At 43.7% G+C, this 21,217-nt stretch overlaps 2 protein-coding genes across 3 annotated transcripts in view; one reads left to right on the forward strand and one right to left on the reverse strand.

Moving 5' to 3' along the window:
- LOC124545466 (kynurenine formamidase) overlaps positions 1 to 12,759 on the forward strand; it is a 47,607-nt gene extending 34,848 nt beyond the window's left edge. For both annotated transcript variants that reach the window (XM_047124399.1, XM_047124407.1), the window contains 3 exons: positions 4,244 to 4,426; positions 4,509 to 4,656; positions 12,482 to 12,759. In XM_047124399.1, coding sequence (XP_046980355.1) covers positions 4,244 to 4,426; positions 4,509 to 4,656; positions 12,482 to 12,622 — 472 coding nt within the window. In that variant the 3' untranslated portion in view covers positions 12,623 to 12,759. The remainder of the gene's footprint in view (positions 1 to 4,243; positions 4,427 to 4,508; positions 4,657 to 12,481) is intronic.
- LOC124545487 (waprin-Thr1) overlaps positions 1 to 21,217 on the reverse strand; it is a 179,703-nt gene that overhangs the window by 124,212 nt on the left and 34,274 nt on the right. The window lies entirely within an intron of this gene.

Here is a 21,217-nt window from a genome sequence, read left to right on the forward strand (position 1 = left end):
ACAGAAAGATGTCGGCGAATGAAGCCGCCCCTCCCCTTGGTAAGTTCATTATCACACATTTTGGGGTGGAAAGTGACAGTTTGCAGTGCGATGTAGAAGAGGACAACATCCTTGACAAATTCTGACTTTGCTGACACTTCAGACGATTCAACCCCTCTCTAAGGACATCGCAGAGTTGCAATCCCATTGAATGTCATCTCAGCCCTATGGAATGTAACATGACCGCAATTTTTGCTCTTGTACACAGGGTGGGACCATTAGAGATCATTCAAAACATTCGACGAAATATGTACGCGCCGAAGCAGAAAAGGGAGTTCATTCTTATTCATCCCTCCCTTTCGCGCCCACCTGTAGCAAGTGTATAAGGGGAGCGCGACATTGATACATTCGTGAAGAAAACGGCAACGGATCCCTCTAAGACCCCGTGATCGGCAATTCTCTTGATACCGCCTGCACAGCTCTGTTGAGCACTTTAAAAATATCTCTGTACAGAGACACTAATGCACCGATCCCTACACACCAACGGGACGGGCAAACCTCTCAACACCATGTACTGTCGGGCGCATGCAGAATCTGAGGGGTACTGAAAGGATTGCCTATTGCGGCCACGGAGGTGCATCGAACTAGGGAGAGTGGCGGGCGGGGGGGGGGGGGGGCGGCTAGAGGGACTTTCGCCATTTTATTCACATTTGTGTCAATGTCGCACCAACCCCCCCCCCCCCCTCAACCCCTTCCCCCAGTGCACACGCCATTGGAGGGTGTGAAAAAGATGGGATGAAAAACACACTTTCCTGCTTCGCATCATGGTCAGATTTCGTGTAATTGTTTTTGTCGGTCACTATTGGTACCGTCCTGCATACCAGGCCAAAAACTGTGGTCTGGCTACGTTCCAAAAGGATGAGATGATGTTCAGTGAGGCTGCAGCGCCCTGATGTCCGTAGAGAAGGGTTGAATTGTCGGGAGTGTCAGCATTGTCTAGGGTCTGTCAAGAACGTCGTCTCTTGTTGGGCATTTCAACGATAACTACCGTTTTCGACCGCGAAGTGTGTGAAAATAAACTTACCAAGGGAAGGGGTGGCTTCGTTCACGCCCTGTATGATACATCCTGAGGCTTTTGTGTGTCGATTCTGAGCAGCAGTGTGTCAGGAACATTTTTCTCGGCTACCCACAAGAAAACTGTGTAACTTCAATGCCGGGTGTCGTGGTACCGGTCCCTTCAACAGAGGCGACAACAGAAGGGGTGAGATACGGGTAAGGACAGGTGTGCCGACCTTCGCATGTTGTGACGCGTCCATGGTAGCGCTGAGCGGAATTGTAGTCAAATGTGGCGTCAATGTCACATCATTGACCCACGTTACACTTCACACGAACTACTGAACTCTGGTCTTTTCTTTGTTGTTCTGGCTGTTTGAAGGGTCGCCGTTCCAGAGGATGACGTCGCAAAGCACCATGCACTTGCACCTTTACAAAGGACAGTTCTAGACATTGTAGAACCAAATTTCCAAATTTTGCGCCATAATGGGAGGAAATGGTGTGGTTTCGAAAAAGTGGCGCTCTTATTTTGGCGCACAATGTAGTTGCGTAGAACAGCGGTTTTGGGGACAGTTATGGAGACTGAGATTCTGAATTTGACGACAGTAAGTTTTGCTGCTGTTTGGCTATGAATTACGGAATGGATAGCTTCATCTGTCCATTGTTGCTTTCCGAAGCAGTTCGCAAAATTTTTACCACACCAATTCACTTTCGAACGGGAGTACTCAAGATCGAGCTTTTAGACTTTAGCTTGTAGAAATTCTACGTTACTTATAGTCCCCAATGAGTCTAGGTAGTAGCATTTTCAGATGCAGTAGGGCTCCACTGTAATAGGAGTAGTTATGTCTTTGATTACTGTTTCGCTATGGATTAAAAACAAAACGTAAATTGGAGTAACATGCAAGGGAGCGGTTCGAAAGCTGCACGTTTACGTGGAGGAATTTGCCAGACTTTGATCTAGTGTCAATAATAAATTCATGCGCTCACACAGATAAGGCAGGATTATGCAATACACTACTTATTTTGCAACTTAAAAGCCAGCGAAGCTACAGATCACCGCTGCAAAATGGCTGTTGTGAGGTAACAGCCGAGTTGTGGCGCCCTGAAAATATTCTAAGTTCGGAGTTGGCGTGGCCGCACGGGCCGCTTGGCAGGTGCCTGACAAGAGGGGCAAGCCCTAGCACGTGGTCCAGCCACTGTGCAGCTGGGAATTCCTTGGTGACGCTGTGTCGACGAAGGAGACACGCCGAGAGTGCCAAAGATGGCGGACTTTGTGAAACCTTAATGGCAGACATTTCACAGTTCGTGTAGAAATTAATAGTAGCCAGATGAATCATTATACCTAAAAAAAAAAAACCTTTTCCATTACCATTATTTGCCCGACGATTCTGATGGTGTAATCAGATTTTCAATATCTTTATTAGTTAAAGTTTATTATCTGACGATAAATTATACAAGTAACACCCAACAACGAATTTCCAAAATCTAAACGGTTCATCCGATTTTGTCGATCGACGTGTCTTTAGAAAGCAATTAGTGTAAACCTAAATTGGTATAAATTACAGGCATGTAACTTGAATAGTACGTGAGTTATTGGAGGTCAAAGTGGCCAATTACTATCGATCGCATCAGGCCGTAAGTACTCCACAGTTACACGAAAAAACGGTAGCAGCATGCTTATAAATATATTTATTCGTCTATATCTTTGTTTATATCCGATATATATTATTCATGAAGAAATTGGTCAATTATTTAAGCACAGAGACATTAGGCTACTGGCTTATTTCTGTTCTGTTCCTTTGATGTATGTTTATTTAATTTGTTTATGTATTTAATAATGTATATTAGAGCGTGTTTATGGTCCAGCCATAGGAATATTTATTTAATTTCAAGTTAGTTAATTGCAAATCCAGTGTTTCGTATGTGTTTCAGTATGTTTGTGAGTGTGCGTTGGCTTCAAAACAAGGCAGGAGCGCTCTAGCCAATCACAGTGCTCGTTACTACAGCAGGCGACTACTGAAGTGGGGGAGGAGCACCGTTTTCGAGAGAAGGCACATGGCAGTTCTAAATAGAACGGTCGCGGGAGATAGAAATACTTCGTAGTGCCGACTTGTGCACTTGTGAGATTTTCGTGGCTTCTGCATTGAAGACATAGTATGCGTTTAGATGTGAATATCTCGCGAGCTATGTTGTTGTTCATAACTAATTACGTGAAGTAGGAATCTATTATTTCCCCGTTTTTCAACTTCTATTGTATTTAAATGCTGGACCATCGACACCAATAAGTGTTTTATAGTAATAAAGGGCATTCTTAAAGGTACTTCTGCTATCGTACTCGTGATTTAAAGTCGTTAAAATAGCACCTGCAGAATTCATGTAATTGCAATCTTTCATTTATAGACGTCTATATAACATTCAAAATTCGCAGTTGCCCAGTGATAGGAGCCTTCGACCGTTCGATCATGTGTATATTCATATTGTATACTGTAGACTCAGCAGTATTTGGCTTGTAATGCGGGAGCTACGTAGCCCAGCCCCTAGACAACGAAACCAGCCGAAACTTGTAATATTCCACTTTGAGTCAGAGGGTACATAGTTGGGGGCCACACCACATCATATCATTTCATTATTATTTGAAAGTCCGCACGCACTGTACAGACTTACTTCGTTGTGGAGGCCATTTCTTCCACAGTTTTTGATGGCTCATGGCAATACTGCAGTTCACAAATTCTACAGGGCTGAAAAGCTTCATTTTCGTTACTAGTACACGGAGATTTCAGTTAAAAGGCCATCGAGCAGTCTGTGTCCCCAGCAATTACTAATGACGCTTTGATTTTAACATCAATGGCGTTACGCTATTCGTCGGCTCAGTGTGTCCTGACCAGTCTTCAGTGCCGGTATTATGGGTGCAGTGGAAGTCCTGTACCATAACCGAGCTGAAGGCTCCGCACACGATGTGTGTTTCTACAATTTCTTAAATTTATACCTGTCGAGTGCCTATCGGGCAGTCACATTCGTAACTCTACATATATAATTCAACTGGCCAGAAAATACTACAGAGTATGTACCAGATAGCACCATTCCTAACTTCCAAAACAGACGAAAATTAGCATTGGCTTTATGGTGGAGCAGATTCCCCTTCGTAGACCCGTCTGAACTGCTAGGAGACTAGCTCACAAGAATACCAGCTAAGCTCTGTGTGTGCCGGCAGGGGCGTGTGGGTGTGCGGGCACTCTGCGGGGGCGCACCTGTCGGCGTGGCTGCTGTCGCCGTGGCTGGACCGGCTGGGCGCCGCCGCCCGCCGCCTGCTGCGCGGCCTCGTCCTCGTCTCGGGCGTCTACCGGCTGGCGCCGCTCGTCCCCACCTACGTCAACCACGCGCTGCGCCTCACCAGGTACGGCCCGGCCACCTGCATTCCTTCCCCTGTGGCTCAGCCGCGGCGCATCCTCCACTGTGTCTGCTCTGACGGTTCACAGGGAGACGGCCGATTCGGTGAGCCCCGCGCTAGCGGCCTTCGAGCTCTCTCCCGACTCCAAGGACTCTATCAAGAATATGAGCATTCTGGTCGCTATTGGGCAGCACGACTCTCCGGCGTTCCACGAGCAATCTCGAGAATACTCGAAGGTAAATATGTTGTTGTGGTAGTCAGTCCTGAGACTGGTTTGATGCAGCTCTCCATGCTACTCTATTCTGTGCAAGCGTCTTCATCTCCCAGTACCTACTGCAACCTACACACTTCTGAATCTACTTAGTGTAGTCATCTCTTGGTCTCCCTCTACGATTTTTACCCTCCACGCTGCCCTCCAATACTAAATTGGTGATCCCTTGAAGCCTCAAAACATGTCCTACCAACCGATCCCTTCTTCTAATGCGTTCACTATGCTGTTTGTAGTAGCTTACTCGCACACCTATTTTTGCATTCATTATTGAACCTACTCCTGCATTACCCCTATTTGATTTTGTACTTATAGCCCTGTATTCACCTGACCAAAAGTATTGTTTCTCCTGCCACCGAACTTCACTATATCTAACTTTAACCGATCCATTTCCCTTTTTTAATTTTCTAACCTACCTGCCCGATTAAGGGATCTGACATTCCACGCTCCCATCCGTAGAACGCCAGTTTTCTTTCTCCTGATAACGACGCCCCCTTGAGTAGTCCCCACCCAGAGATCCGAATGGGGGACTATTTTACCTCCGGAACATTTTACCGAAGAGGACGGCATCATCATTTAACCACACAGTAAAGCTGCATGGCCTCGGGAAAAATTACGGCAATAGTTTCCCCTTGCTTTCAGCCGTTCGCAGTACCAGCACAGCAAGGTCGTTTTGGTTGGTGTTACAAGGCCAAATCAGTCAATCATCCAGATCGTTGCCCCTGCAACTACTGAAAAGGCTGCTGCCCCTCTTCAGGAATCACACTTTTGTCTGGTCTCTCAACAGATACCCCTCCGTTGTGGTTGTGGTTGTACGGCTGTCTGTATCGCTGAGGCACGCAAGCCTCCCCACCAACGGCGAGGTCCATGGTCCATGGTTCAGGGGGGGGGGGGCGGAGGGGGGGGGGCGGGGTAGCCAAGAAAACTTTTCAGGGCATTTGAACGTGCTGCCATGCTACACTGACGGGAAAAAAATCGCAACGCCAGGTAGGAGTTGTTCGCCGTACATAAAAGTTGGTAGGCGTGTTTCTACTTCTCAAATATGACTTCTAATCTCGCGCCAGTCGCATAAGAGTGGCGGTACTAATTCCATTATAAGGTTTGCTTTAAATACACGCTGTAAGGCTGTGAGCACTAGTTACCATTGAGGATGGACGTGGTGAGTTGATGTTAGTCAAGAATGCCTTCAAGGCGACAAAGACGCCTTTATCAATACCTCACTGAGTTTAAATGAGGTCGTGTAATAGGGCTACGAGAAGCTGGACGTTCCTTCTGCGATATTGCTGAGAGACTTGCCAGGAGCGTAGCCACTGCACATGATTGCTGGCAGCGATGATCACGGGAATATACTGTCACAAGAACACGGACGGCAACGTGGCACCATCGAGAGAGTAAGCCATCATGTTCGGCTTATGGCTCCGGCGCATCGTATTGCATCAGCAGCAGTCTGCTGAGCAGCAGTTGGCGTCACTCTGACATAACAGACTGTTATAAATCAAGGACAGCTCCTAACCAGACGACCTGTGGCGTGCATTCCACTGACCCCCAACCACCGCCATCTGCGACTCCTGTGGCGTCAAGCGAGAGTTAAATGGAGGAGAGGGTGGAGGTCTGTTTCAGATGAAAGCTGGTTCTGCCTCGGCTGCATGTTGGTTAGATGGATGTTGGTTGAAGGCTTGCAATCAACCTGTGTGCGTGCTAGACACATTGGACCTACACATGGAGTTATGCTCTGGGTGCGATTTCGTATGACATCAGGAGCATTCTCCTAGTTATCCCACGCATCCTGACTGCAAAGTTGTACGCCAGTCTGCTGATTCAATCTGTTATGCTACCATCCATGAACAGCTTTGTAGGGGGTGTTATCAGCAGAATAACGCTGAGCCACGTACCGTGTTGTAACCCGACGTGTTCTACAGAGTGGCCTGTGCGATCGACAGACCTCTCTCCAGTCGATGCAAGTATGGGGCATCATCAGGCGACACTCCAGCGTCATCCACAAACAGCATTGACCGTCACTGTATTGACCGAACAGAGGCATCTGGAATGGAACTCCATCCCCCAAACTGACATCCGGCACCTGTATAGCAACGCATGCACTTTTGGACGCTCGAATTCAACATTCTGGCCGTTACACCGATTGTTGATGTACTAGCATTTCACATTTGCAATAGATTATATCACGCTTACATTAATCCGCGATCTTGACATGTTAATCACTTAAATATGTCACCTACACAATTTTGTTTTCACCCAGATGAATGTGATGAAGTCCTCGCTAAGCGATGTATAGTCTCTTTCATAGCTATATTAATTACAGAGATATTGGCATTATCTTCGCGTTTTCAAATGTAACTGTTGATCATTCCTCAGAACCAACAACGAACTACTACCGGCGACGTCGACCACTGTTGCAGTGACGTCACAGCAGAAAGATCGGGGCTAAACCGACACCCCCGGGATAACAAGGCCGTCCAGCTGTGTTAGTGACGTCACACTAAGCGGCCCATAGCCGACGCAGCAGTCCACGGACACCTCCGTACAGACGCGCCTGATGCTAACGATCTTCTGTCCGTCATACAGAAAGGAGCGAACTATAATTCGAACCAAAGACCAAATTATATATTTTCTTGTAAACAGCATAAAGGTTCATAACGAAATACCGATTACATATACGGGCAGGAATAGGTTCTAGAACTCCTCTGAAATGTGTTTATCTTCAGTACCAGAATGAACATCAAATTGTCAGATTTTCTAAATAGAAAAGCACTTTGTTAGTAACAGACAGCAATAATGAGACTAGCAGTTGGTGATTTCTACGTGGAAAAGCTGTAGAGACATTGAAAATGGTAAGTAAAGAGAGCCTCAGACTTTTGCTCACATTCTTACATGTAATGCACTTGGTTGTTTTTCATTTCCTTAACTTTCATAACATTTTTAATACTGTTTCAAGAAGTGTATCTTCAATAGCAGAGTGAACTTCAAATTGTCAGGCTTTTATTAAAGGAAAGAGCAGTCCCTTAGTATCACAGTGCGAGACAGAATCTTGTGTTCAGTGATGTCTATGTTAAAAGGAGGATATTTGATATCTATCTTTTGTTTCCATTCTTTATTATTGGGGATACACTTGTAAAAATTCTTGAAAAGAGCTGTCACCATGAACATATGTGTAAATTCACAATAGTCATGTGTTTTATGAGATAAAGCGAACTCTTGTTACCTTATTGTAAACGAAAGTTGTGAGGGTTTTGCTATGTATGATAGTATTTAAGATAATTTACTTTCAGTGTAATAGCTTGAAAATGTTAAGTATTTGTCACCACCTGTATGCGAGTTTTAAAGCTAAATAGTGTTCTGGCAATTATAAAATAGTGTCAAAGTTCCTCAATCGATTAAACTTATTCCTGCCCGTATATGTAATCGGTATTTCGTTATGAACCTTTATGTTGTTTACAAGAATATATATAATTTGGTCTTTGGTTCGAATTATAGTTCGCTCCTTTCTGTATGACGGACAGAAGATCGTTAGCATCAGGCGCGTCTGTACGGAGGTGTCCGTGGACTGCTGCGTCGGCTATGGGCCGCTTAGTGTGACGTCACTAACACTGCTGGACGGCCTTGTTATCCCGGGGGTGTCGGCTAAACCCCCACAAGATCGCTATAGCCTAACTCATATCTTGGTTCTTTTGAGATATAGAAGAATAACAAACTAATGTGCAGAGTTACATTAATGAAGCGAATATTACATATCACATTTTTTCTTTTTTATAGATTACTTTAAGTTACCGTTTCCCTATCGCTTCTGTAGCTAGCTTTCAATTTGCAAAACTAGTTTTTGCTTACAATCAAAATAAGTATTTTTCTAGCAGGTTTGCTAGTGTATCATAGCACTGACAATCAATGAAACATAACAGTTTCAGTTGAGTTCTAATTTTGATTACATATTCGCATTATACGTTTTATGTTGCTCCTGAATCACTATTTTATGCATTTGCAGTCACTACTATAGTATGGTTCGATTTTAAAAAAATCAATATACGTGTCTATGAATGAGTGGTGTAGTACGCAAAATCGTGCCGCTCCAAAAAGCACATTAGAAATCAGATATTCAGGAGCTGCGTGTGGAGTCTGTACATGTACAGATCAGATACTTGGACACCGAGAAAGACAGAAAAGAGACAAAACTGCGGGTCCTTGAGGTGGGGAGGTGGAACAGAATGTTGCAGACATCGTCAGTCTCAAACACAGAAGTACTGAGACCAGCAGCAGAGCCAGGCAGCCTACTCAATCTTCGCTAGTAGGAAGAATATGGTTCGCTACCTACTACGCAAGTCATACCGATTCATTAAGCTAATTGAGGGAATGGCGGAGTGAAAAAGACATAAAGGTCGGCCATAATAGGAGTTCATGGGCGAAATTAGAAAGTATGAGAGCAGTAAGAAACTTGTTTCAGGAAGGGAAGAAGTAAGAGAGAGCCCACTAGTCTTCGGGTTGATGAGTAGAATACGGAAAAGGCGGTAATGCAAACATGACTAAGATGTGCAAACATTATGAAAATGATGAGGCTGAAATCAAATGCTTATCGTGCTTGTTTGAAGTCCCGTTCCTTCTCAATGATGATGGACTCTCCGGGAGAATGAAACTGCATTTATTACAGAATAGCAAAACAGCAGTGTATTTATTTTAACGATGCAAATTCAGTTTGAAGTTGCGTTGGAACTAGGCAAGCTTCATAAATGATCGATGATGTCCTTAGAGGACACCCTCCATTACATATTACAGAGTTGAGTGGGTTTGCGAACTGAAACTTACAATTACAAAACGATTTACGCTCTGTAGGTTCTTAAACAGCAGAAACAGAGCAAAATATGAATAAACTCTTTGCGATTTACAAGCAGCTTCATATCGAATGAAACACTCGAGCTTTTATGGCTGTCTCCGCCGTCGTCGTCTCTAGTAAAAAACCACCGACTGCCGGGGACTAGTTTTTTTTCCTTTATTACTGTTCATCCCCCCTCGCCCAATATGGGCTGGAGGTGGGCTGACAGCGGTACAATATTTCGCTCTTCAGTCAAGCGAGTTAAAAAATATATAATGAAAGTGAGTTGCAAACATTAGGGCTGTTTTTCTATTTTAAAATAAAAATCTAAGAAACGAAAATATATACATGTTAAAAATACGTTGCAGAACGGTGAACATCTTCAGCGGATAAACACTGACAAACCGACATTCATAAACAAACACACTTGCAACATGGTGATACTGTTCTATGAAAGAGCACTGGAGCACTGCAGTTTCACATAAAATCTGAAGGACCTGCACTGGGTGAGAAGTATTGCGGGAGGAGAGAATATCTTCTATTGGCTTGAAGGGTGTAGGTAAAAAGATTGGGGCCTGTTAGGTAAGAAAACTATGGAGATGATAGGTAGGAGATTAGATGGATAGTGGGAATACAGACGGCGGGAAAGAAAGAGGGTGACGAGTAGTGCGGTGTGTGGGTAGGATAGTAGCTACAAGAGAAAAGGGATAGTGATGAATGGAGAGGAAAAGGGAGAGAGGAGCCCTGATGTGGACTGGGTTAGGTGGAGAAGAGTTAAAGTTGGTGGGAGGTAAAGATATCGGGCGAATCTCATTGTCTGGGAATGGGAATTGGTTGAAGTTTTTTTGGAAGATAATATGGAGTGTCAAGCATAGGGACGGAGGGATGTGTTAGTGAAGGGGCAGCATCATACAACGGTTGGTGAGCAGAGGAGAGAGGATGGGGTTATTGTATCCTAGTTTGCGGATAGTGTAGGAGACGCGGAGGTGTGAGGAGGGGTGGGAATTCGGCGATATGGTAGACAATCCATGTGGAGAAAGGTAAACGGATGCGGAAAACAAGGCGAGGTGCGCGGCATTTGAGGATTTGGAGGGACTTACAGAACTTTTTTTTGGGGGGGGGGGGGGCAGAGGATTGGTCGGATCTGGTGGCTATGGCGGTTTTTAGCTTATATGGCCATAACTGCAGCAGCATTTGGAACCAACCAGAGAGGGCCGAAGTGACGCACGCGCGGAAGAGTTGCGCAGCTCACAGCATCCCCGGTCCGCCGCGAGACCAATGACGTCAGGTGATGCGAGGGACCGGCGCCACGTTTGAAATCGCCGATCCCGCCTCCCTACATGTGTCAAGTCTTTGCTGTCTTTCGATATCCAGAGCCCGCCCCCACCCCCTACCAAATGTATACTCCTTTACAACGAAATCCCAATACGATGACGCAGGAGCCAAGACTCTCATTTATTTCCGAATTGTGGTGTGTGTCCGTTTTCCAGGCAGTTCTCAGCTAAGCCCGACTTCCCAAGCTCTGTCTGTTCAGCATGTCGCTTGTTCTCAGTGCAATGCTCCAGAATAGTGTTAATTGTTTGACCTGTATGGAAGCTGCTACATTCGCAAGGGACACCCGCCACACTCGAAGGGATACGTCATCTTTAACAAGGTGTAACATATCTGTTTTCTTGGAGGCAGATCGGACCACTGGTCTCAGTTCATGTCACGGCAGCTCAAGTCTCACTGCTCGTTGCCCCACAGCATGGCAGAAATGCAGCCGGCTTGACTTTGTTCAGGCATGCCACAGCGAAAGACTACGAGGACTAAAAACTGTTTATTGTGGAAAGCTAGTGGAATAAGACAGAAGTGCAGCGTTTGAGGAAATACTTATTACCATGAAGATCGGTTCATCTGAAGTGTAGACAACAGTCAGGAAGAAAGGTAGATTAGAGCTTATAGTTCCGTCAAACCATTTTAACAATTGTTAAGCATTCAGTTCGCTGTAACCTCAAAGAAATCTTTATATATTACGTTCTTTATATTATTAAAAAAACATTAACAATTGTTTACCAATAAGATTGTAATAATGAGTAGTATTTGCTATTAGATTCAGAACCGTCCGACCCACCTTACACTTCAAGGCGGTGGGTTACTCTGTACTGTTAAATAAATAAATAAATAAGTTCCGTCGAAGTTATCATAGACAGAGCAGTGGGGTCAGTTTATAGGGATGGGGACCAGCTATGGTCAGAAGCGATTTACGGAAAAACTAAAGTGTGATGAAGAAATAGGAACATAAAACACACTTTCCTCAACCATTGCACCATCCTGTTCGAGGAATCTTTTAGCTTTTAGAATCACCTGGAACTCGGAATAATAGTTGGCAATATGCGTCCGTCTGGAAAAAAGGAGCTGAACTTTGATGGTCTTAGCTGCTGTGAAATCTTAGACGAGCGCAAATAAAGCTCTTGAAGCCTGGGCATGTAACTATGGTCCAGGAAAAAAAGCAGCCACCGATAACGCCGTGATTTCTAAACGAGCCTGCAATGAGAGCAGATCATAGGAACAATCAATTTCGTATCTTAATTTTTAAAGGCGACATCACCAGTACGCCAGTAGGGCTCTAGCCTGCACGTTATCTTCCGTTGTCCGCTAAACATGCACCTTAGCACACTGATTAAGTCCACCATTTCAGTGGCAAGAGCATTAAATAGAAGCCCATTCCTCTTTCTTCCGACTTTGAACCATAATATTTTATACGGTTCCGTAAAAGTGAAGAAATTACTTTGAGAAGAACGGTTTAAAACATCAAGAGGCGTTGCCTGCATACAATGGGAAATTAAGAGGAATTGAATAACACATTTCATTTTTTGTTTTTCGAATGCGCACGAGTATGCATTGTACGGTAGAGTACTTTAGAAACTCTTCATGCTATCTAAACAAACTCTAAGTTGTGTAGTCTTACTCTGAACATCACTCAATATTTCAGATTCTTCGTGGCATCTGCGATCACGTGGAGCACCTCGAAGTTGCAGATATGGACCACTTCAGCGTAGTGGAAAACTTGCACAAAGAAGATTACATCCTGACGAAGAAAATTATTGGAATGATTAAGGGCAGCGACAACTGAGAAGACAGCTATGTGCATTTTTCTTCTCTGTTTTGTTCTTTAAAAGCACGTCACGCTATGGTTCAGTCGAATCGTTCAATAAAAACATCAACGATAAATTTTGTACTTCTGGAAAATAATAACTGTTTTCTCACATAGTTGTGACTTACACTGGATGATTATTTATTTATCGGTTAATATTAGCTTCAATTTTCGTCCTAACAGGGGCAAAGACATTACAGAAGCAAGTGTAAACAAAAAACTAAGGAAAAAAATACAGTATACGCAGTTCTCAATAAGATATTTCCACACACCTCAACGATTGCAAGAAAAGTACTGTTATCTTGGAACTTGATTCCTCGATGCATGCCTTACAGAATTTAATAAATTACTTATTAAGATGGTAGAATGCTTTTGTCTTTACTGAAGCTAGATTTATGGCAGAAAATTCTTGCTTCGTCCTGTTACCACCAAACGTCTGGAACACATTGACGACTATTTGTATTATTCTAATTTATTTGAAAATGCCTGTAATGTATAAACTTAAATCAACAGCATAACACGTTATTTTCTGTACCATGTTTGCCACAAACGGAATCCAGTTAAACACACTTCAATAACGATGAGATGACAGCAGAACTCCAAGGCATGAAACCCGGATAAATTACGCACACGCTAGTTCAGCTGCTGCTCGACTTTTCAGGATCTTAACAGCTTAGTTTTTCTGGCGGTTGTGGCAGTTATTGAAAACAAATAATAAACGATTACGTTCCGTTAAAATTGACAGAAATTAACGAATGGTTAATAAAGCATAATTTCTCGCGTTCAGAACATGGACGCCCCTATTCGAGCAAACAAGCAAATTTCGCCACAGACTATGCTTTGGATATTGCTTTTGTAAAAGTCTTACCCCCAAGATTTCACCTCTTGAAATACTGTCAGGTATCCTCAAAAACGTCTATAGGGACTCTGTATCTCCATAAATTACAAGGTCGTCTATCGTTGGTTGCTGGAAGATCCAGAGAGGGAGGTTCAAGGTTCAGCTATGGTAGTGTGAGGTGTTGTACACTTGTAAATTTTGTGCATATTGTGAACTGATGTGTGTATTTTATTATACGACATGATGATATCCATAAAACAACACATGGATTCATAAGGCATAGAAAACATGACAAGCACAAGATAAAATATAGTGGCACAAAAATAATCATTTTTATTAAATTTTTACTGCTTCAATCACCTTTACTAATATTTATTAGTACAACGTGTATCGGCAGCGTGCTGGCGTCATCAAGTGTATTATAGTTACATTAATCTGAAGTGTGAAGAGGATTATTTACGGGGTGTGCCGGTGAGGCCATGTACCGAAATTTAACCCTGTACAGAAATATTCGTTTGCTTCAATGTAAATCTTAAGTGAGCTGTATGTTTAAATCATTTCAGTGACTTCTTTACTTACATTTCTGCCGAAAGTTTATTTGTCTGGAACACAGAGCGTAGTAATAAGCACAATACCATCACTTAGCACTTTCACATACAACTCATTCAAGGTATATACTAAATTAATGAACGAACAGTCAACTCTTCTCAGTCTTTGTGTGTAGATCTGACATGCAGTAATTCTCAGAGGAAGTGTTCCGAGCGTATACGAGTATGATGCCTGGAAAACAACAGCTCACGCGGCAAATTTACTGAACACTTAATTAAGGCGGCTATTAACAAACAGTTTCTCTTAAGTTATCAGTTTCCGATTGGTTTGAATCCGTCCACCAATAAAAATAGAGACGATTTAATAATTTCTTTTAATTCTGAAGAACCTAACATCTCATCTATAAAAAGTTTGTACCAACAGAGGGGAGTAGAAGGGAAATTTGTTTGCAATGAATACACAGCACTGTGCAATGTATAATAAATAGAAAATTCTGCAAGAAAGCTTGTGCAGTGAAGAACGTAACTTTACTTATTTGGAGTGTTGTGGGTAATACGACAAGTGTAGAGTTTTTGTTGCAACATTTTCACGGTAAGAACATATTTTCAAAGCAAAATGAATCATCGATATCACAGAATCATAGGGAAAGCTGATTTTTAAAATCTCCTGCCTTATTAAATAACCACGTTATTTTATATGACAGGCTACCCGGGCAAGACTAATGAATATTGTGTAAGCAAAATCAAATGACAAAGTCAAAACACAATAGTAATAGTAAAGAAATGTTGACTAAATCTTTAATGACGTCGTTATTATCATTCAAAATGTATTTTTAAGCTTCAGACTGGAAACAAAGTAAAGTCTTACTGATGATGCCCATGAGTACAGATCACACGACTGGATAAAGGAATCAAAAATAAGAGTGTTTTTTGCAGAAGCAGGTGGATCCCGGCAGATCAGAGCTATATATGACAAATACTCACCATCAGTCATAAACATTCCTCGCTATTTTATTCACATGTTCATTGTAGCTTTTTTCCGGGTAAAGAGTTTACATCTCAAAAGTCCAGATCACCCAATTACGGAATGAATAAAAAGACAAATAAAAAAAACAGTGAAATGGAGCAGAACATAATTCTTAGGTTTACTACACGGACACAAAGTTAGATGGACAGACTTCGGGATAAAACATTTTTCACTGAGATGGTACTCTCTTAGCGAAAGTATAAAGTGTCCCACAGTTCCTGATATAGAAAGTTAATAGGGTTGCGACATGTCTATGTTTTCCGGGACAGTTCTTGATTTAGATTAAAGAAACCAGTGTTCCGAAAAATATGTTCAGGACGGCAGTTTGTCCTGGATTTCGGATTTCTGAGAAATATTCTCATACTATTTATTTTTTCTGTAAATTCTTGCTTGGATGCATATTTCAACTCCAGCTTTGAAGCTAAATAACCAAAGTTTTTAGTACCGCAACTGATGAGTGCCTTGAGGGGAGTTATTGCGCGGTAAAGTTGCTGAGTTTCCGTTATTGTCTCATATCTCAGATCAGTTTAAACTTTGCACAAACATGGTTCTCTGTTTCTCTGCCTGAGTAGCTCTGCCTGAGTAGTATCGCAGTTAATTTGTTATTTAAGTGTTTGATTGTTTCAAGTGATCTCAAGGTGCCAAAGAGGAAGTGTTCATTCTAAGGAATATATTCAGAACAATGGTTCTTCATTAAACGAGGAAGAATGACTATGAAGCAGAATGTGCAACTCGTGTTATGTTTCTGCTTCACATGGGGGAAGAGCAGAGATTAAGGGTCATGTAGCTAGCTTAAAGTATAAATCCAACGTGTAATCTGCAAGTACTTGAAAAAATGCAGAGATATTTTGTTTCGAATTCATTCAAACGGGGTAAATTAGTTACAGTAGCGGAATTAGCAGTATGTGGTCATGCCGTTAAACATTGCATGTCATTGAAATCAGTGAACTGTACTACTAGACTAATCTCCAAAGCTACTGGGGCCTACCAGTTCACCAACAAATTTTAAATCTGTGGACTGTGAATTTGAGTACTTCCGAATGCAGTTGACTGGCAAAATATAAATATGCAAATGTACCTTCGAATTAAATCTTTTATTTAGCTGCAGCCTCTAGTGTCTTGTGGCAATAATGTGACGACTCCACAACTTTCTTCTCCTCGTCTTCTTTCTTGTATCAAAATGGCCATAGCCGCAACAGCGGCTACTTCTCCCCTCTCGAAAACAGCGTGACTTCCTGAATGAAGGGCAGCTGTCACTTGAGGAGCCTGGCCACAAGACCTGCCTGTGTGAGCCACTTCCCCCAGCCGTGAGCGACTCGTGGCAGCTTTCCCAATCTCCTGACTAAAAGGGTCAACTTCTCGCATTCTTCCTGTTTCTTTAAGCTTAAGAAAAGTGTCACGATTTGTCTCGGGTTCTGATTCCCAAATTACGTCATAACAGTTCACATAGCGTGTCCCACTTACTCGTGGTGGCTAAGTGTGGGTTCTTTGTCCGCCAATGCTGGCCCAGCATTGCACCACTGCCGCGAGCAGCCCACCACTAATCAAAACAGATTGCCACGCGCCTGGTCCGTAGCTGCGCAACGACATCAGATGGACCAACTTGCGAGTTATCCATGTGCTCTGCTTCGTTTGACACCGAGAAGACGTGAAAGGACGACAAAGTGAACCATGCACCTATGACGGCGACACTCTTCAGCGATCCATTTGTTCATATTTGTCACGTTATTGGTGGAGAGCATCAGCGAGCACTTTACGTTTAACGATAAAATTTATTTCAGTCGAAAAATTCAGTAGCTAAACCGGTTCTCAGTGGTTAGTCATTATCAATGGCCGATAAATATTTCTTGCCCGATGGCTGCGTCAGGCAATACTACGAGGGTAATCCCAAAAGTAAGGTCTCCTATTTTTTTATAAGTACATAGACCTCTTTATTTCTACAATGGTTTACATCAGTTTACAGCTTGAACATTTAGCTATTTTTCGACATAATCACCATTTCTGTCGATGCATTTTTGTAGACGCTGTGGTCGTTTTTGTATGCCCATGTCATACCAGCTCGCCGCCATGCTGTTCAGAAAGTTATGAACCTCTTCTTTCACCTCGTCGTCGGAGCTGAATCGCTGCGACCACAATAACGCTGACAGATACTGTAAGACTCTGCAAAATCTCAAACGGGCAATTCAGAACCGGAGAAGCGAAATGATGAGCAAAGGCGTACACGTTCTCCATGACAACGCTCGCCCACACATTGCTCGGCAAACCGTTGCTCTCCTGCAAGAGTTTCAGTGGAACATAATCACCCACCCACCCTACAGTCCAGACTTGGCGCCCAGTTACTATCACCTCTTCCCTAGGTTAAAAGAACATTTGGCCGGAAAGCGATTCATCTCCGACGACGAGGTGAAAGTAGAGGTTCATAACTTTCTGAACAGCATGGCGGCGAGCTGCTATGACATGCGCATACAAAAATGCATCGACAGAAATGGTGATTATGTCGAAAAATAGCTAAATGTTCAAGCTGTAAACTGATGTAAACCATTGTAAAAATAAACAGGTCTATGTACTTATAAAAAAAATAGGAGACCTTACTTTTGGGATTACCCTCGTATGAGTCAACATTTCCATCAGACTCCCATTAAATTCCTTATTTTTTCAGAGATAGCTCCTGATACTGTATTGGGCACAAGCCAGCAAAGTTGCTGGCGGGCGGAGCTGACATCTGTTGATAAGCGGCCACCAGTACTTTTGTATCGCTGGACGACGACAGGACGTTACGTGTTGAAAATGGCAGAAAAGGAATAAGCATTAATGTCGGAGTAGGTGCTATGTGTACACCAATAAATAATCATGTAATGCAGGGGGTATAATGAGAGATGGAGAAAGTAAAAAGTAAACAGTAGTCAGTAGTAGGAAACCACGGTTAATTGTTGACTCTTAGGATGTTCACATGCAGCCATTGGCCAATGCAGGAATGGTAAGCAAGACGAGTCTCGTAAATGGAGGTGTCATGTGGTGAGCTCAGGAGGTCAAAGTTCTGCAAGAAGCTGCAGGCAAGTACGCGTTCATGCGATACCTTACGCAAGCACATACTTAGGTGTGAAACAAGCGTCAAGAAACAGCCGCCACTACCTGACAAACTTCATACGTCAGAGAAAACTAAATCAGTTGTGAAAAGTAGCCTATGACGCTATTCAAGTTACAGTACACTACATGGAAACTTTCACTTTATCATTTATACTGTACCGAAGCCGATAAGAATCTACACGACCCTATTGACTAAGGAATTCGACACTCAATCTAGTACAATATATGCACGTAATTCACAAACAGATGGACAGCTGTCAAACAGAACACTTTTTAATTTATAACAGCTCGTTTGGCAGTGAGAATAATGGACATAGGCTTTATTAAAAATAAGTTTAAAGCTAGTTGTAATGGATGGGACACAGATACGCCAACTTACAGGACAGGGCTTGGGATTAAGAATTTATATCGCAGTCGAATGCACCTCTCTGTTTCATGTTACAGAAGGTCTCAGCCTCGTAGTACAAGAGGTCTAATTCAGTAGTCAATGACAATCTTTAGGGATGGACGATGTATTACGTCGGCGTCAATACACAACGGTAGAGTGTGAGGGTTGACGCGATCGCTACTAGCTAGTTCATTCTTAATATTGCAAGGATCTCGCACAGCACACGGTATTTGTCACAGAAATTAGCATTCCAGCTCGTATGCTTGTTGAATAAATATTAGAAGCTATTTGTTAGGCCAATCATTTTTGAATTGGTCCACATCTTGGTGTAAAACACCTACAATCACGAACAACGAATGCTTCAGAGAAGAGCATCAGAGAACTATTTGAGTTTTCTAGAAGATTTACTCCATCAACAGGTACCCGATTTTCTGTTACAGTTTAAGAACGACACACGTTCGAGCTGACCTAGAAGAGGATGCAGAACATAAAACACCCATATAGTAGCATAAACAACACCTCGTTTGAAGTTAACGGTTATTGTGCTAAGCGGTAAGTTAGGATTACAGGCTCTTTTTAACCTACCTTGTTTAAAAATACACTCCTGGAAATGGAAAAAAGAACACATTGACACCTGTGTGTCAGACCCACCATACTTGCTCCGGACACTGCGAGAGGGCTGTACAAGCAATGATCACACGCAAGGCACAGCGGACACACCAGGAACCGCGGTGTTGGCCGTCGAATGGCGCTAGCTGCGCAGCATTTGTGCACCGCCGCCGTCAGTGTCAGCCAGTTTGCCGTGGCATACAGAGCTCCATCGCAGTCTTTAACACCGGTAGCATGCCGCGACAGCGTGGACGTGAACCGTATGTGCAGTTGACGGACTTTGAGCGAGCGCGTATAGTGGGCATGCGGGAGGCCGGGTGGACGTACCGCCGAATTGCTCAACACGTGGGGCGTGAGGTCTCCACAGTACATCGATGTTGTCGCCAGTGGTCGGCGGAAGGTGCACGTGCCCGTCGACCTGGGACCGGACCGCAGCGACGCACGGATGCACGCCAAGACCGTAGGATCCTACGCAGTGCCGTAGGGGACCGCACCGCCACTTCCCAGCAAATTAGAGACACTGTTGCTCCTGGGGTATCGGCGAGGACCATTCGCAACCGTCTCCATGAAGCTGGGCTACGGTCCCGAACACCGTTAGGCCGTCTTCCGCTCACGCCCCATCATCGTGCAGCCCGCCTCCAGTGGTGTCGCGACAGGCGTGAATGGAGGGACGAATGGAGACGTGTCGTCTTCAGCGATGAGAGTCACTTCTGCCTTGGTGCCAATGATGGTCGTATGCGTGTTTGGCGCCGTGCAGGTGAGCGCCACAATCAGGACTGCATACGACCGAGGCACACAGGGCCAACAGCCGGCATCATGGTGTGGGGAGCGATCTCCTACACTGGCCGTACACCACTGGTGATCGTCGAGGGGACACTGAATAGTGCACGGTACATCCAAACCGTCATCGAACCCATCGTTCTACCATTCCTAGACCGGCAAGGGAACTTGCTGTTCCAACAGGACAATGCACGTCCGCATGTATCCCGTGCCACCCAACGTGCTCTAGAAGGTGTAAGTCAACTACCCTGGCCAGCAAGATCTCCGGATCTGTCCCCCATTGAGCATGTTTGGGACTGGATGAAGCGTCGTCTCACGCGGTCTGCACGTCCAGCACGAACGCTGGTCCAACTGAGGCGCCAGGTGGAAATGGCATGGCAAGCCGTTCCACAGGACTACATCCAGCATCTCTACGATCGTCTCCATGGGAGAATAGCAGCCTGCATTGCTGCGAAAGGTGGATATACACTGTACTAGTGCCGACATTGTGCATGCTCTGTTGCCTGTGTCTATGTGCCTGTGGTTCTGTCAGTGTGATCATGAGATGTATCTGACCCCAGGAATGTGTCAATAAAGTTTCCCCTTCGTGGGACAATGAATTCACGGTGTTCTTATTTCAATTTCCAGGAGTGTATATCACTTCCCATTATGCACCGTAACCGTCCTTTTCCGTTTTTTTTCTTTTTTTCAGGAGTTACGATTTACGTTGCCTTGAGTTTCAAACATAAGAAAAGCTGTACGCTGTCCCCTACCAGATAAAGGCCTCCTGCAAACTTTTCCATGTAGTAAGGTCTTGAAGGAACAAGCATCCATCATGCTTCTGCATGTTTTCCAGTGTTCTCTACCAGCTTTGCATTAGGTCCTCATCTCATACTTTTCTTCTACATCTACATCTATACTCCGCAAACCACCTCGCGCTTGGATTAGGTTTCATCTCACACCACAAAAGGCCAAATCTCGATAGCCGTACGTTCGTTTGAATCCTGTTTCTCTTGAATGCCAGTCCAACGTTTATGAGAAGGGTCAGTTCTGTTCTTCACTGGATAATTCGATTTCCGTGGGTGACAAATAGAGCAAAGTTTCTGTAAATTTGCTACATTCAAGACGTATTTAAAGAGCTTCTGCTTCAAATAAGTAATGAAAAAAGACGACCAGTAAACAGTATCCTACGAGGACCTCTCGTAGCAATGAACTACTAATAATATGCTACGGTCTTACACATGTAACTAATAAATCCAATTACGTGTCCAAAGAAGAATGTGTCATTAAGCAACCATTGTTGAAAAATAAACATGCA

Source organism: Schistocerca americana, chromosome 1, assembly GCF_021461395.2.
Source record: "Schistocerca americana isolate TAMUIC-IGC-003095 chromosome 1, iqSchAmer2.1, whole genome shotgun sequence".
Taxonomy (NCBI): Eukaryota; Metazoa; Arthropoda; class Insecta; order Orthoptera; family Acrididae; genus Schistocerca; species Schistocerca americana.